Here is a 17487-nt window from a genome sequence, read left to right on the forward strand (position 1 = left end):
CATAGTCTTCTTTGATCACTTTTCTGGCTGGTCACATCCTGCGTCTTAGCTCCTACTTCACATCCTGCTTGCTCGTCTGCCTCAAGCATTCTTTTCTACTTCATCATTCTTCCCTCCTTGCATATGTGTGTGTATTTAAGCAGATACTTTATGGATATCCACATAAATCCTCCTCTCACCTCACAATGGCATAGAGGTAATGTGGATTTTCTAATTCTATGCTATCAAGCTCTGGTAGGGCTGATGGGATGTTTGTGTGCTTATACTAGAACCCCAATTCCATGACCATGTTTCTCCCTAGCCTCAGATATACTATCCCTGGCAGGTTCTCCCCAGCACAAGGACACTGTGCCTAGCAGTTACTCATGAGTGGGCCCCAGCAAGACCCTTACCTCTCTCCCTGGTGCAGTTACAAACAGCACCTGAAGGAATTATTAGTTTGAACTGGCTTTGCACTGGGTCATAAAGATATTCTTACCCACTGGACTATCTATACTACCACCGTTCCCCATTATTTACATCCTGGACTCCTCATTATCTGTATTCTAGACCTAAGACATATGGCTACTCCCTACATCTGTCTTGTCAAACAAGACATTGACTGGTGGCAGACTGGACAACTCTCAGTTACACCTGAACTCTAATTAACTTAGCGACAGAGCAGGCCTAAAACCACACCTCCATGTGGCCCCCCCTTGTGGGCTTTTCCTCCTGAACTCTGGGTAAAACCCCTGTACAGTAGATATAAAAAGTGCATGTCCCTTTGAACTGGCCACTCCTTAACCACTCCCTAAACCCACCCTGAATCACCTAGTTAGCATATTTGGCATATGTTTTATTGTATTATTTTATCCCATATAAACTTTAACTGTACCCCTCTAAGGTCGCAGGTTCCTTAAGAATCCTTGCCCACTGAAAAGCATAACAATAAACTTTTTGCCAACTTGACTTAAAGAATGCTTGAGTCTGTGAATTCATTCCAGACAACCCCATCCTGTATTCCAGTTTTTGAGGTGTTTCAACCTCTCAGACCGCAATAGGGCCTACCAAACTGCAACGGATTTGAGTACAGAGCCTCTAGTCTATCTCAACTCAGATTTATTACCAGTAGAATGGTCTCCAGTTGATGTTTGGGGTAAGGGGAGAGGTAGAGTCACAGAAACTCCAGAATGCCATCTCCTAAGGTACCTTTTTGGTAACCTTTTTGGTGTCATGAGTTTATCTGGCAATCTGGTGAACCCTATGGACCCTTTCTCAGAAAAAATGTTTTTAAATGCATAAAGCAAAATGCTTGGGATGACAAAAGGTAACCAATTATATTGAAATAACAGTCATCAACATATATATATAATATGTATGTGTGTGTGTACATATATATATGTGCGTATATATATTTAAGTTCATGGACCGTAGATTAAAGATTTCTGTGACCTAAGTTGTTGCAAGATTGAATTCTGCATCAATGGAGAGAGTACTTATGCTAGTGAAAACATGAGTCCTTGAAGTAAATGTTTTCTTTTAAAAAAAAAATAAGTATACTATATTTTAACATTCATTTGTTAAAATTTTTGAGCTCCAAATTCTCTCTCCCTCCAGACTCTCCCCAATCCATTCAGAAGGCAAGCAATGTGATATGAATTATACATGTGAAGTCATGCAAAACATAATTCCATATTAGCCATGTTGCAAAAAAAAAAGCAAGAAAAATAAAGTGAAAAAAATATACTTCAGTCAGCAGTCAGATTCCATCAATTCTCTCTTTCAAAGTGGATAGCATTTTTCATCATGAATCATTTGGAATTGTCTTGGATCATCGTATTGATTAGAGGAGCTAAGTCTTTCACAGGTGATATGTACAATTTACAAAAGTTACTATGTACAAAGTTCTCCTGGTTTGGCTCATTTTACTTTGCATCAGTTCATATGAGTGTTCCCAGGTTTTGGGTTTTTTTAAACCATCCCCCTTATTATTCCTTTTTTTAAAAAATCTAATAATTTTTTTTTAATGAGCTTGAAAACTTGTGTTAAAGCCTGAGTTTAGGGAAACAAAATGTTCCTGATTTCACTGATAAGCAACAATAACAAATTATTAAAGCATTCAATAACAGAAGCTTGGTTTAGAAGCCATGTAGTTACAAATCTTAACTATATAATTCCAAAAAGCAAAAGGGACCATTGTTGAGGGTTGATCTTAAGAGTCTGATAAGGGTTTAAGATCCAAGGCAGAGTTTGACTTCTGCCCAGACTTTTACCCAAAAGGGCTCAATGATTAAGTGGTACGGCTCTCCAATTCCTTCCTGATCAGGAGGTCCCCGAGACATTCCTTTTCACTCTTTGAACCTTAGATTTACACATTCACTCCTCTATGCAGGTGGCACCAAGGCGCCTGGGAAAACCTTGGAAAATACAACCCAATCTAGGAACCCTGATAACAAGGAAATTCATGTTGTCACATCCTCAGCAGATGTTCTGGGGAGTATCTCCCAGGGAGGACTCTTTGAAGTTAGGCTAGATTTTCTCTATATATCCTGTACACTCAGATGAATAAACTGAGTCAGTAATTCTGCTCCACCTGGCCCATGTCACAAGTTATTTCACGCCTCTCCATTTGGTATACAGTCTGGTTGCGAGCAACAGACCATAATGAGATTGTAATGTAATTTACATAAAGTCTTTCACTGCTGTCAACTATACCTCAAGGTAGCCTCGTTTAGCCATTGGTGGCTTTTGCCGGTTTGTGACATATTACCTATCACATATTGCTTTAACGAGAAAATATCTAGTTTTTGGAGAAAGAAATACATAGAGAAGTTTCCCATTTATTTTCAGGTAGTTATAAAACCTTTCATGTGAAAACAAAACTATTAGGAAAAAAAAGGAACATTTTTTCCAATGAAGTCTAATTCCTCTGGTTCTTAATTTTAAGGAAAGAAGTGAATTCTGACAAAGAAAGCTGGATGAAAAAAATTTGGCCTGACTAAAATTAAGGCAGACCATGATTTGTATCCGTAAGTAGTAGGGAGCCTTTTTTTTCCTGACAAGTACTCATGGAAAACTAGACAAACTGTACTTAAAAAAGCTACTTTTTAAAAAAATGTCTTTTTAAAGTACATAAGATTGAAATAATTACTTCTAAACAACCTATACATATTGGATAAAAGATAATAGCTCTCATTCGTATTATACTTTTAGGTTTGCAAAGCACTTTACAAATACTATCTCATTTTATCTTAACCTCAGCAGGTAGGTTGCTATTATTTTTCCTATTTTACAGGGGAAGGAATTGAGGCAGACAGAAATTAAGTGACTTGTCCAAGGTCATGCAGCTAGTCTGCGGCTAGACTTGAACTCAGGTAAAGGTGTCAAAATTAAGAACTATAACCATCAAACTTTCATTGTAGGCCATAGAAGACAAATGAGCAAAACAGTCTGAGTTGCCAGTACCCTTAACAATGGAAACCCTCCTTCCCTGCTTTATGGAGGTGTGACTTTCTTTCAGCTACTTTTCTCAAGGAATTAGTTTTCCTTCTGAATTCAGCCCACCACTATGGTAGCCAGAGGTTGGAAAGTCAAAATAAACTCATCTGTGCTTTGCTCCCTCAAAGCTTGCTACATTTACTGATTTGTGTGAACTAGCACTTGCAGACTCCTATTCCAGTGTTCCATCCCCTGCATCTGGACTCAAGTGGAGTCGAATATAAATCCTGCCTGAGATCCCTGCCAGCTACACAACCCTAGGCAAGTCACTTAATCCCTGCCTGTTTCCTTTTCTTTTTTTTTTTAATATATTAATTTAATATATTAAATATATTTTATTCTGAACCTAAGAAATAAAACAAGCATTTCTATAATATAGTAGAATAGGAAAAAAGAGATGGTTGCACTTGAAATTGCAAATCTATTATGTACAACTTGCTATTCCCTTTAAATATATAATTGTCATTTCTCATAACAATAGTATTCCATCACAAACATCACAACTTGTTCAGCTCAATTGATGGGCATCTCTTCAATCTCCAATTCTTTTTCAATACAAAAAGAACTGCTAAAAATATTTTTATACAAATTGCTCCTTTTCCCTTTTCTTTGATCTCTTTGGGATATAGACCTCAGAGGGGTATTGCTGGATCAACAGTTTTATAGCCCTTTGGGCATAGTTCTAAATTGTTCTCCAGAATAGTTGGACCAGTTGACAATTCCACTGACAGTGCATTAGTGTCCCAATTTTCCCACATCCTCTCCAGCCTTTGTTATTTTCCTTTTCTGTCATGTTGGCCAATTTAATAGGTATGAAGTTACTGCCTCAGAGTTGCTTTAATTTTCATTTCTCTAATCAATAGTGATTTAGAGCATTTTTATATGACTGTTGATAGCTTTGATTTCTTCTTCTGGAAACTGCCTATTCATATCCTTTACATTTATCAGTTGGGGAGTGGATCTTTTTTTTTTTAAATAAATTTGGCTCAGTTCCTTATATGTTTGAGAAATAAGGCCTTTATCAGAGAAGTTTATTGTAAAATACAGAGATTCTGTATTGTAAAATTCCCCCTCCCTCCCCAGTTTTCTGCTTTCCTTCTAATTCTGGTTGCCTTGGTTTTATCTATGCAAAAAAATTTAATTTCATGTAATCAAAATTATTTATTTTAACCTCCTATGATCTTCTCTATCTTTTGTTTGGTCATAAACTCTTCCCTTATTAATAGATCTGACTGCACATTTTTTCCATGCCAGCCCTCCCACTCCCAAAATTTACTTATGATTTTGCCCTTTGTCCACATTGTGTACCCATTTTAACCTTATCATGGTATATGGTATGAAATGTCAATCTATACTTAGTTTCTGCCAAACTGCTTTCCTGTTTTCCTAGCAGTTTTTGTACAAAAACTTGCCCCAAAAGCTTGGATCTTTGGGTTTATTGAACACCAGATTACTATGGTTATTTACTACTGTGTATTGAGTACCTAATCTATTCCACTGATCCACCCCTTTCTTAGCCAGTAGCAGATTGTTTTGTTGACTACTGCTTTGTAATATAGTTTAAAATCTGAAGATTATAGGCCACCTTCCTCCACATTTTTTTTTATTGATTCCCTAGATATTCTTGACCTTTTCTTATTCCTGAAATAAATATTTTCAATTCAATAAATATTAAGCACCAGCTGTGAGCAAGGTGTTGTGCTAGGCACCTGGGAGATACAAGAAGAAAAATGAAATGATTCCTTCCTTTGAATGGCTAATATTCCACTGAAGGAAATACCACACATGTAAAAGCATGTAGCCACAAGAGCAGTTGAAGAGAGAAGGGCAATGGAAGGGACTGAACCAAATTAACTTTATTGATATGGGGAACTTGCTTCTCTGTGAAAAAGTAGTCTTAGTTGCCTAAGGCACTGAAAGGTTAAGGGACTGAACCCAAGTTCTTGGCTTCATATGGATTGTACCACACTTTCCATCTTGAAGAAGAAAAGAGAGTTGCCACCTGGACTGGGATTTTAAGGAAGATGTGAGTTCAAAGACCAGAGATAAGAGAAGGCCTTTCTAGCATGGAGGACTGGGGCAGCTTTTGCACAGGCAGGGAGGAGCTTGGGGGTGCGGAGGAGGGCAGAAGGTACTGAGAAATGATGTAAACAAGGAATCCAAGAACTTCATTCCTTCCCTGAATAAATCTCTGAAGGGCAGTTGACTACTTCAAATGCTTCTATAAATAAATGCTTTAAAAAAAATAAGCAAAGCAGTCTTAAGCATCAGGTCTTTAGTAGTTTCCCTCCCCAGTGACAATACAAACAGTGCAGAGTGAAAATACATGTTTCTTACTCCAGCTTGGCTGAGATGGGGAAGATGGGATGGAAGGGAGACACAAACGAATGGATTTGAGGGTCTCTGTTCCTCCAAGTTCATGAGTATAATGAAAGATGCCTGCCACCATGGTCTTACTAACCACTCTACCCTTCAGATAGCCTGGGTTAGGTGGGATAGTTCCCAGGCTTAGTTTAAAATCCAGCAGATATTGGATGTCTGAGACCAACACAGTGTCTCCTTCAACAGTCTCATGTGATCCAAGCTGAAGGTTACCAACCTGACACCTGGCCAAAGGAGTGTAGGGTCCAAGTTATCAGCTGGTCCAGTGTCCTCCAGCCATCCGTCTGGGACTTAACCCCTGATCCTCAGACTCTCAAGTCCACTCCGTCACAGCACTCACCCTAGCACCAACCCTTTCTCCATCCTCCAGTCCCTGTTGACACTATTGATCACCCTCTTCTCCTTCATACTCTCTTCTCTTTGGGTTTTCAGGCCACCACTCTCTCCTGGTTCTCCTCCTACTTCTCTGACCACTGCTTCTCAGTCTCCTTTGCTGGATCCTCCTCCAGATCATACCCTCTTATTGTAGGTTCTATTCTGGGCCTTCTTCTCTCTCTATATGAATGTGAAATGGTGCTAAGAATGCAAGTAGATACAGGCATTTTGGCGGATCCGGGATTCACTGCATGCACTCCCTCTGGGCCACTGATGTCCCTTCTACCCTTTACTTGTTTCTGTCTCAGGTAAAAAAAATTCATTGTTAGTATACATGGTTCCCCAAAATTAGACTCTAAGTTCTTTGAGGATACAGATTTCTCTTTCATCCTTGTATTCCCAGGGCTCCTTTGCAGTTTCTCACACTCTTAATAAAGCTATTGAATTGAATTGAAAGAACTTCACCAAAATCCATCCCATTACTATGTCTGAAAAGAGGTGAGTTATTGTAAAATTATGTTCACCTTTTTTTCTACCAGTAGACAAATAAATAAACCATATTTTATAACTTGGAGATATTGCTGCCTTTGGCTAGTATAAGGGAAGGTGCTGCAACTACTAAGTTACCAATCTGCAGGAATCTGAGCACTTAGCAGTGTATAGAAAGTTGTAGAGAAATGGTGGCAGAAACCCTTTGTGGGGATTACAAAGAAAAAATTATTTCTAGAATTATAATATGTATAAGAAATGACTGGCGAGCCTTAGTCTTTTCTAAAATGACTTTAATAAGTACATAATTATAAATTTTTCTAAAAAAAAAAGGAGAGGGTTAGGTATCCCTCTCTCTTTTTCATTTCAGTGTTACAAATACTGTTTCCCACCCACCCACCCACCCCCTAATAAAAGTGCATAAGAAAAACTTAAACAAAATAAATAAATTACAATTCTAGTGTTAGCATATATACATTTTTAAGTAGTGCTCACAATTCTAGTTAGTGGGAAAGAAAAGTTTTTTCCTAAGGGTGTATTTAGGTTGTGGCATCTGCTTCCCTTTGTTGTTCGGGTCAATTTTTTGGCTCACTTCAGAGTTTACATCTGTCAGGATGTCAAGAATAGCCACTCCTCTGAAAAACAGGATATCACAAAGAAATTAACCAAAGGATGAATATATACTATGGTAAACTGGGGAAGGACTCCTATTCATAACCCCAGGGTTCCAACATGGTCAGTAAGATCAATGGGTTCACAAAGTCATGTGAGCTAGTGGTCAGACTGCTTTTCCTCTCCCCCAATAAGAGTACCTTAGGGAAGAGTGGGTTGGGATGTTATACATTAGAATTTTTTTTCCCCAAACAATACTCCACGCTACTCTGACCATCCACTAAGTCTTGGAGTGACATCAACCTCAATTTCTCTATCTATGTGATAAGGAAAAGAACACTGGACATCATAGAGTTGTCTGAAAAAACTGCCTATAAAATACTCAATTCTTCAAAAGAAAGTACATGGAAAAGGGGCATAATGAGGGAGGAAAGGTAATTGCTATGCTTCATGTCCACCACAAACATGAAGCATTTTCTCAATGTCTGAGAATATTAGGATTGCAAGGTTGAGTGGGCAGGTATTTGGAGGTAAATGCTAAGGGCAGGCCAAGAAGAAGGGAAGAAAAAAGGGTGAGGGAGGTCATAATTACCGAGGACATTTTTCCTTCAGATTCTTGCAAAGGGACTGTATGTACCAGGTCCCCTCCTTTGGGTGTCGGTAAGAGATATGATTCTCCACAGTTGCCATCCCAAGTAAAAAGTCGGCCTCATCTGGAATGCATTCACTCTGAAGAAATGCATCTGTTTCCAGAGATTCTCTTTGCTGCTCAGAATCTGTATCGAGGGTGATCCCACTCTGGATGGTCTTGCCTTGACAAGCTTGAATAAAAAATACTTTGGGTTTACCAGCAAGGGACGGGCACTTGGAACTAGAGAAATACGATGTCAGATCCTTGATGGCCACCTCCTGCCCATCAATGCCGTAGATGGTACCTCTATCCCCATGGGACAGGAGGCAGCAAATAAAGCAATCTTTGCCATCGTGGTTCCTGTCCCGGTAATACTGTAGGTCCTTGTGTATTTGCTCTGCTGTGCGATCTTGCAAATGTACAATTTCAAAATGAAGCTCCTTGAAGGTGTTTTTCAGAGCATCTAAGAAGGGAAACAGAAGAAAACACCTCAGTGAACTAAGAGTGGAGGCAAAGAAGTTGAAAACAGAAGGTACAAATCACATCCCACTAAATGATTGCCTGGCTCCTTCAGACTACTGGTACTTGGGCTTAGCAGATGCATCATTGCCCCAGGACTGAGATGGATAAGAGGGAAGGTAAAGACCATTTTTATAAATTGATTTACCATGACAGATAGCCTACAAGTTCCATCGTTGTTGTTTAGTAGTTTTCAGTCTTGTCCAACTCTTCATGACCCCATTTGGGGTTTTCTTAGCACAGATGCTAGAGTGGTTTGCCATTTCTTTCTCCAGCTCATTTTATAGATGGGGAAACTAAGGCAAATGGAGTTAAGTGACTTGCCTAGGGTCACACATCTAGTAAGTGTCTGAGGCCAGATTTGAACTCAGGAAGATGAGTCATCCTGATTTCAGGCCCAGCACTCTATCCACTGGGCCACTTAGCTGCCCCTAGTCTGCAAGACCATGTGATAAAATATTTATTAGGGTTATTCCACTGGGCCTTCTCCAGTTTTCCTGATCTATATCTGGCCACGTTGGACTCAAATGGTTCTGGAGGAGAAAGTGAGGCTGGTGACTTTGCACAGCCCTCCCTCACTTAAATCCAATTCACTTGAAAATTATGACATCATCATCCTTGATCCTTGAATAACCACAAAGGTTATTCCAAAAAGAAAAAACAGTTGGGATCATATTTCATTTATCCGCAAAACTTACCTTTGGTAGTTATCCAAAGGAATTTTTTTTTTAAAGTCAGTCAACAAGCATTTAAGGGCTTACTAAATTAGAGGGTAAGGGACTTGACCAAGGTCACATAGCTACTAAGTGGGTGAGCTGGATCATACCCTCTAATGGTAAGTTCCTCAGACTCTCAAATCCCTTCCACCACAGGCACTCACCCTAACACCAACCCTTTCCCCATCCTCCAGTCCCCGTCTGACACTGTTGATCACCCTCTCCTCCTTGATACCCTCTTTTCTTTTGGTTTTCAGGCCACCACTCTCTCCTGGTTCTCCTCCTACTTCTCTGACCATTGCTTCTCAGTCTCCTTTTCTGGATCCTCCTCCAGACCATGCCTTCTAATTGTAGGGTTCTATGCTGGGTCCTCTTCTCTTCTCCCTCTTTACTACTTGGTGAGCTCATCAGCTCCCATGGATTTAATTCCCAACTTTACACCGATGATTCTCAAATCTATCTATCCTGCCCCAATCTCCCTGCTGACCTCCAGCCTTGCCTCTCCAGCTGCCTTTCAAAAATCTCAAACTGGATGTCCAATGTATATCTTAAACTTAACATGTCCAAAAGTGAACTCATCTCTCCCCCTAAATTCCCATCTCTCCTAACTTCTGTATTACTATTGAGGACACCAGCATCCTCCCAGCCCCCCAGGCTCTCCATCTAAGTGTCATCCTGAACTCCTCACTATCTCTCACACCCCCATATTCAATCTGTTGCCAAGGCCTGTCAACTTCACCCTCAAAACATCTCTCAAATGCGCTCTCTTCTCTGATACTGCTACCACCCTGGTGTGGGCCCGCAGCTCCTCACACCTGGAAGTTACTGAAATAGTCTGCTGGTGGGTCTGCCAGCCTCAAGTCTCTCCTGCTCCAATCTACCCAGCCACCAAAGTGATTTCCCTACAGTACAGGTCTTAGCTGTGTCACCTTCACTCAATAAACTCCAGCAGCTCCCTATCACCTCCAGGATCAAATACAAAAATCCTCTGGTTGGTGTTCAAAGCCTTCATAATCGAGGCCCTGCCATGCTCCCACCCCAACCTTTCCAGATACACATCAGGACGACTGGAGATGGCCCCAGTTTGATTTTTTTTTTGGACTAGGTTAAAGAGGTCATTCTTTGCCTCATTTTTTTTTTGCCTAGTCTTAGTCACTAAATGGGTGTTGCCTCAGTCAAACTGGGACCTGCCAAAGACCTTAGCTCTAAAAAGGCCATGGTCTCCCACTGCATCTGAGGCCATCTCCAGTCATCCTGATTTATATCTGGCCACTGGACACAGATGGCTCCTGAGGAGAAAGTGAAGCTGATGACTTTGCAAAGTCCTCCCTCACTTAAATCCATTTCACTTGCATGTCATGGCACCACCTCCCTGATGTCATGGTCCTCTTGGAGAACAAAGGACAAACAACCCACCTTTCCAGGCTTCTAACACTTTACTTCCTGCAATGGACTGTTCAGTCTAGTGACACTGGCCTCCTGGCTGTTCTATTAACAAGACATTCATCTGCTGGCTAAGGGCATTTTCTCTAGCTGTCCCCCATGCCTCAAAAGTTCTCTCCTCCTCATCTCTGACTTCCCTGGCTTCCTTCAAGTCCCAACTAAAATCCCACCTTCCAGAGAAAGCCCTTCCCAATCTCTCTTAATTCTGGTGCCTTCTGTCTGCTAATTATTTCTTATTTACATCTTGTTTATACATATCTGTTTGCTTACTATCTTCCCCATGAGATTGTGAGTTCAAGGGAAGAGACTGCTTTTTGCCTCTTTTTGTACCCCCAGTGTTTATCACAGTGCCTGACACACAGTGGGCACTTAATAAAGGTTTTTTGACTATGTTGGGTACTATGCTAAGTGCTAGGGATACACAAAAGAAAAAGACAAAAACAAAAAACAGAAAAACCCCAACAAACCAGGGCTCCTGACCTCAAAGACTATATATTCCACTGGAAAGATGCAAGTATCTGGGGAAGGGAAAAGGCCTCCTGCAAAAGGAAGGATTTTGCTATTTGATTTGGCTATGTGGAGTAAAGGGGAGTGAGATGTTGAGTTTGACACTAAGATTGTAAGCCTGGGTGACTGGGAAGATGGAGGTGGCCTCAAGGGCGAAGGTTTTGAGAGGGGAAGATGACCAGGAGTTTTGTTTTGAACATGTTGAGTTTGAGATGCCTATGGTATGGGGCAGCTAAGTGGCATGTAGATAGAGCACCAGCCCTGGAGTCAGGAGGACCTGAGTTCAAATCCAGCCTCAGACACTTGACCCTAGCTGTGTGACCCTGGGCAAGTCACTGAACCCCAACTACCTCGCCAAAAAAAGGAAAAAGGAAAAAAAAAGAGATGCCTATGGGACATCAAGTGCTAGATGTCTAAAAGCAGCTGATCAAGAGGAACTAAATTTCAGGAGAGAAAAGAATAACTATCTCAATCTGGGAATCATCTGTATAGAGATAATACTTGAATACTTGAACCCATGGATTGGTGAGAAGATCAAGTGAGAAATTATAGAGTGAAAAAGAAGAGGACCTGGGACACAGCCTTGGACCAAGGACACCCATGCTTAGTGAGCTTGACATAGAAGAAGAACAAAGAGCCTAAGGAGCAGTCATATGGAGCCTGAGGAGTAGTCAATTAACTTGGAATGGGGGGATGGGTTGAAGAGCAGGTTAGGGCAGTGCAAAGGTCCGGGCAACTGGGGTGGGGAAGCAGGAGACAGGTCAACTGTCCAAGAAGTGAGCTCTACTCCAGAGAATCTATCCTGTGGAGAGGAACTGGAATGAAGATCAGGGAGAGAAGGAGGCCAAGTGTAGGGCCCAAGATAGGTTCCAGCAGAGGGGCATCATGAGAAGGTTGACCTGTGAACAGTTTTGCCATGACTTAGTTACAGTAAGGGGACTGCAGTTGCCTCATGATGAAGGATAGGAGAAATGATTTATTTCTCTCTCATATTAATAACAAATTATTGAGATCAAGATTTTTTTTCTATTTCCTCACTCAGAAATAAAGACTTGTAGGTTAATACAGCCAATATATGAAGAATATCACTGACCTTGCTGGAAAATGTTACCCTACCTACCCCATCTCACCTAGGTGGAATTGTTACCCTACCCAACCAGAACCTTACAAAGAGAATCTAATCTAGGTGAATCCCAGACCATTGTGTTCTACTCAGGCTTAGGGGGTGAGAGGGTGGGGGTAAAGATCCTTTGTCTAGATTGCCTGAGGCTGAAGGTGGTCTGAGAGTAAGAGTGACATAATTAAAGTCACCTTCCACCAGCCTCTCATTAGAATAGGTCCACCCAATTATAATATTCATTCTCTCATTAATTGTTAACCAATTTATTGCCACCTGTTGGGAATACCCATTCTTATAAAGGTATATAAGCACCAAGAGGCCTCCAGGAGGGGGTCTTTGGTTTATGAGAGAAGACCATAATTAATAAAATGATTAATTACCCAGAAATTATGTCTCTTGAACTTTTTATACATCACAGTTAAAAAGCACATTCTCCCCCTCACTCTCCCCACCAATTATTGGTACTCAAAAACTAAGCCCTAATTTTCCCACATCAGTTATATCTCTGGATACAGGTGATAGGAGTGGAGACAGAGGTGTAAAAGCAGAAAAAAGAGGCCATCTGTCACACTGGAAGGTCTGAACCTGACATTCAGAAAAACCAATACAGTTTATATGTGAACTGAATCATAATTGGATGATATCTCAGAACTTCTCAGGATAAATGGCTATGGTAGGAGAGCACATAAACTGAAACGCTTTCCCAATTCATTTCTATTGGACACACTGAAGTTTAAGAAAAGATACCTATTACTTGGCTTTGGAATTGGAACTCATTACTCCTGGTCTCTGATTTGAAGACTCATACACAGGACTTAGAGATGGAAAGGACCTTAGACCATCTGACCTGACGAGTGCTTAGTGGTGATCCCTTGCCTAGTGAAGATGGAGGCTGAAGCTCGCTTCGGTGAGAAAACACATTCAGAACTGGGGTTTAGTGGATAGCAGTCTAGCACAGAGGTCCTCCCAGCCCTAACCGCTGAAAGTTTCCCAGCAAAGTTTCCTGCCTTCAGGTGCCTCTGATTCTGTTGTACCTGCATCTACATCAGTCCCTTTCCTGTCCCTTATGTTCTGGTGCTCAGGCTTTTCCTTCCGTGCTCTTTGGAAGTCAAAGTTGTTGATGATCAAGCAGTATCCCCGAGGCTTGCTGCTCATTTTGTAAGCTTTGTCCTGGTCCTGAAAAAATGAAGACACAAAACAAACTTCTCACTCTGTGAGCCCCTGCCCAAATAGTTCATACAGAACTTCATTTGTAAAACGAAGAGGCTGAACCAAATGACCCCCAAAGTCCTTTCTCCCTCCAATATGCCTTTTCTTTTTTTCTCACCAACACTGATACACATCCCACAGTCCTCCCCAAGAAAGGGATACTTCTCCAAAGCTCCTGGCGCCATTCCCCTCACTTTTTCTGTTTTCTCTCCATCATTGCTATCTTTTGCATCTAACAATAATTCCTTATGTGCACTGAGCACTGGACAGGTCAGGGCATCTTTAGCAACATATTAAATGTAAATATTATGCATATATGTATACATGTATGCATCTGGGGCTTTTTAGAGGTGTGTGAGCTGGGGAGGTTGGTCCAGACCTACAATTTTATCATTGTGGGGATACTTCCTTCACTGAATAAAATCAGTAACGCATCTATAAGCTATAATCTTAGATAGAGACAAGACTTGAGGTGAGATTTTCCTAATTCTAAAGCCAGTTGTCTATACGCCACGCCACACTATTTCTCATCCATGATGTCAATCTGAAAAACAAGCATGGGAGGTGGGTAGAAGAACTTGGTTTTTTTTAAGATGAGGAAACTGAGACCACTGACCTCTGTCTACAGTGTACTTGCTTGCCAAAAAGTTTTATATAGCTAGAATCCATCTCCTTTGGCTATAAGTCAATAGCTACTGACAATGTGTTCTACTTCTCAGGGGTGTGTGATGGAGCCCAGCTGAACCAATTGTTCAATTTTCAGTGTGGGCCTTTCCACCTTGGAAATTGGGGAATGTTACACATCAGGTCTTGACTTCCTGTTTTGTTGTTTGACTAGCCTTTTAAAAGTGATGGACAAAGTGTGAATAATGTGGATTAAACTTTAAAAGCATGCCAAGTGCACATTTTTTTCCCTCAGAGAGCCAGTGTTAAACACGTACCCTACACCCCTGCCTACAACACAGGGGCTTTCTAGAGACATCTCATGTTGGCCAAAATTTTCTCAGGCAGGATGGCCCTGTGGCATGGAGCTCAGATCCTGTTCTGTCAAATGCTAGGGCTGTGAGAGGTGGCCCTTTTGCAAGAGGGTGTCTTGCATGCTGACTTCAGGACTCTGGGTGCCCAAAAGGGACAGCTGGGATTTAATTTGTTTGTAAAAGGAAATGATTACTCCTACTTACTAAGAGGATGAAGGGACTAGTTGGCTTATCAAGAATTCTGGATCCTTCCACAATGAGCAACAGCAGCGGAATTTGGGGGCCCTCGAAGGATCTTATTACAGCCAGGTACCATGGGGAAAGGTGGGAAGCTTTGCTTTAGGGCCCTACCACTACTCCCTGATAGGGGCAACTAGGTGGTACAGTGCACTGAGCCTCAGGGAAACCCTGAGTTCAAATCCAGCCTCAGACACTTCCTAGCTGTGAGACTCTGGGCAAGTCACTGATCCTGTTTGCCTCAGTTTCTTCACATGTAAAATGAGCTAGAGAAAGAAATGGCAAACTACTCCAGTATCTTTGTCAAGGAAACCCCAAATGGGGTCACAAAGAATCAGACATAAATGAAATGACTGGACAACAATTACTTATCCCTGATAACTCATCTTAAATACTTCCTCACTATGGGCAGGAAGAGAAGGTCTGGGGTGCTTCCTCTGTCTATCCAATATCTCTGCCTTCAGTCTCAATATACAGAAGACCTTTTCATGTTTCTCTCTCTACTCATCTAACAACTATAAAAATGGAAAACAATAATGAATATAATATGGAGGAGAATGTGGAAGGATGAGACAGGAAGTTGGGCTGTAAATATACCTTTTCTCCTGGAAAATCTCCAGATGTTGCCTGAAGATCATTCATCATTTCTTCAACTAAAAGTAAGCAAGATAGGACTAGAATGAGATGGGCCTAAGAGGGAGCAAAGAAAAATGCAATATTCCAGATACATCTGGGATGCTTTTCACACTGACAGTTCAGTTTACAAAAGGGATTTCTTAGGCTGGATCTTATCTTAGGCCAAGAACTCACTTCTGCCATTTGCAGGTGCATATTGACCCTAGAAAGTGACCATCTTTCAGGGTTGATACTTGAAATAATAACAATTTTTTAAAAAAAAAATTAGATACTGTCTTTTTCTCATCCAAGTTACTAAAGGAAATTCAGTCTTATTGGTGAGAAGGGTTTTAATGACTCCTCCAAGGAGGGCTAAATATCTGGGTTGTTGGTTTGGGGGGGAAAAAAAGGCAACTAAAGAAAAAACCTTTGCTTTCAAATTCTTTGAAATAACACCACCAATGTCTCTTTAATATGCACTCGTTTTGATTGGGGCAGCAGATATGAATGCTTATAGATTAAGTCAAAGGACCTTTAACCTGAGCTGAGTTCTCAGCGAAAGTGACTTAACAAGGAACTTTCTAAAAATGACACTGAGTGAATGATTTTATGAGTAACCATCAATGCCTAAATTTAAAATGAGATTTTACTCATCTTTGGGTACCCTGCAGTGCATGGAACATAGTAGCAGCTCAATAAATGTCTGTCAGGTTTAACTGAATTGTATTAGGTTAAAATACAAAAACCTGGACTGACAGAACAGGAGGTGAGCAAACGTCCTCTCAGATCAAATAGAAAGTCTCCAACCTCCCTTTTTGTTCTTAAATGCCATACCCCTTCACACACTCTTTGCTCCAGCAAAACTAGCCTTGTTGCTATTCTTTACACCCAACACAGGATCTCCCACCTCGAACCTTTGTACTGGCTGTCCTAGGTTGCTCCCCTTCTCATCTCTGACTTGTAGAATTCCTTATTTTCTTCAAAACTCAGCTTAAGCACCAGTGCCTGCCTGATGCCTTTCCTGATTCCCCAATCTAATCTGCATATGCCCTCTCAAATTTCTTTGTATCTATTCTGCATATATTTTGTGTATATTTACTTATGCATATGTTATCCTCCCCAATTCCCCCAATAAGCTTCTTGGAGGCATGTACTGTTTCATTTTTGCCTTTGTAACTCTAGTTCATAGCATATGTATTAGGCATGTAACCTTGGCTTTTGTGAAGGGCGTGATGATCTACTGCCCGGGGACTCTGTGGGGTGTCCCTTTACTTGGGAGCTGTAGGCTGCCTAGGGGGAAGCTCCCCATATCGATCAACACTCCCTACTCCCTTCTATCCACCCCATAACAGCTTCATCTCTCCAGTGCTCCTAGTCTAAGTTGTTCAATTATTAACAAGTTGCCCTCATATTAAACATATTGGTTGGTTCTTGAAGAGGACCCCAATAACATCACTAGGTTAGAGTCAAGTTACAGCATGTTCAGCTGTGGCTGATGAGACTGATATGAGCTCGGAACGCTCTACCACAGGTCGGGCACAAATAGTCCATGTGAACATTTGTGGTGGAAGTAGACCTGTACCCTGCCATCAGAAATTACTTTGCATATATATTGTATTTGTACAAGTTGTTTCTTCATAACAGACTACAAGTTACTTGAGGGCAGGAGCTGTTTCATTTGATCATTGTATTCCCAATACTTAGCAGAATAGTTGGCATAAAAATGCTGGTTGTATTGAATTGAACAGCAGAAAGGAGAAGGGAAAATAGATAAAAGCAAGTAAAATACATATATCCCCCAAACTTATCTTTATGTATTACCATCCTGGATTTCCATTGGAACTCTTTCTGTGCTTCTTTCCACTAGATTTAAAAAAAAAAAACACCAACATTTGGTTAGAGGCCCTTGTGACAATAATGATGTCAAATCATGAGCAAATGTTGACAAATAAGAAACAAGTTTTTCCACCTCTGTTTGATTCATATTTTCTTATTTTCTCCAGCAGGTTCTTGTCAATGACATCACAAACTGCCTTCAGGTCATCCAGGTTTCCTTCTCCTAGAATTCCCCGTTTCTCCATCTCAATGAAAATATCGATCAAGGTCTGGTGGAAAGGAGAGGACAAGTAGGAAAACAGTAGTTGAAAAGATTGGACTGTGAGCTACATTGTTCTTCAG

The 17487-nt window shown here is 40.9% G+C and overlaps 1 protein-coding gene across 4 annotated transcripts in view; it reads right to left on the reverse strand.

The window, feature by feature from the left end:
- Positions 1–7126: 7126 nt before the first annotated feature.
- Positions 7127–17487, reverse strand: part of CASP8 (caspase 8) — a 41591-nt gene continuing 31230 nt past the window's right edge. For all 4 annotated transcript variants that reach the window (XM_020970896.2, XM_020970903.2, XM_020970890.2 and 1 more), the window contains 6 exons: positions 17279–17414; positions 17131–17172; positions 15292–15347; positions 13306–13447; positions 7928–8429; positions 7127–7358 (listed from right to left, as the gene is read on the reverse strand). In XM_020970896.2, coding sequence (XP_020826555.1) covers positions 7223–7358; positions 7928–8429; positions 13306–13447; positions 15292–15347; positions 17131–17172; positions 17279–17414 — 1014 coding nt within the window. In that variant the 3' untranslated portion in view covers positions 7127–7222. The remainder of the gene's footprint in view (positions 7359–7927; positions 8430–13305; positions 13448–15291; positions 15348–17130; positions 17173–17278; positions 17415–17487) is intronic.

This window comes from Phascolarctos cinereus, unplaced genomic scaffold, assembly GCF_003287225.1.
Source record: "Phascolarctos cinereus isolate Bilbo 61053 unplaced genomic scaffold, phaCin_HiC Scaffold_7;HRSCAF=346, whole genome shotgun sequence".
NCBI lineage: Eukaryota > Metazoa > Chordata > Mammalia > Diprotodontia > Phascolarctidae > Phascolarctos > Phascolarctos cinereus.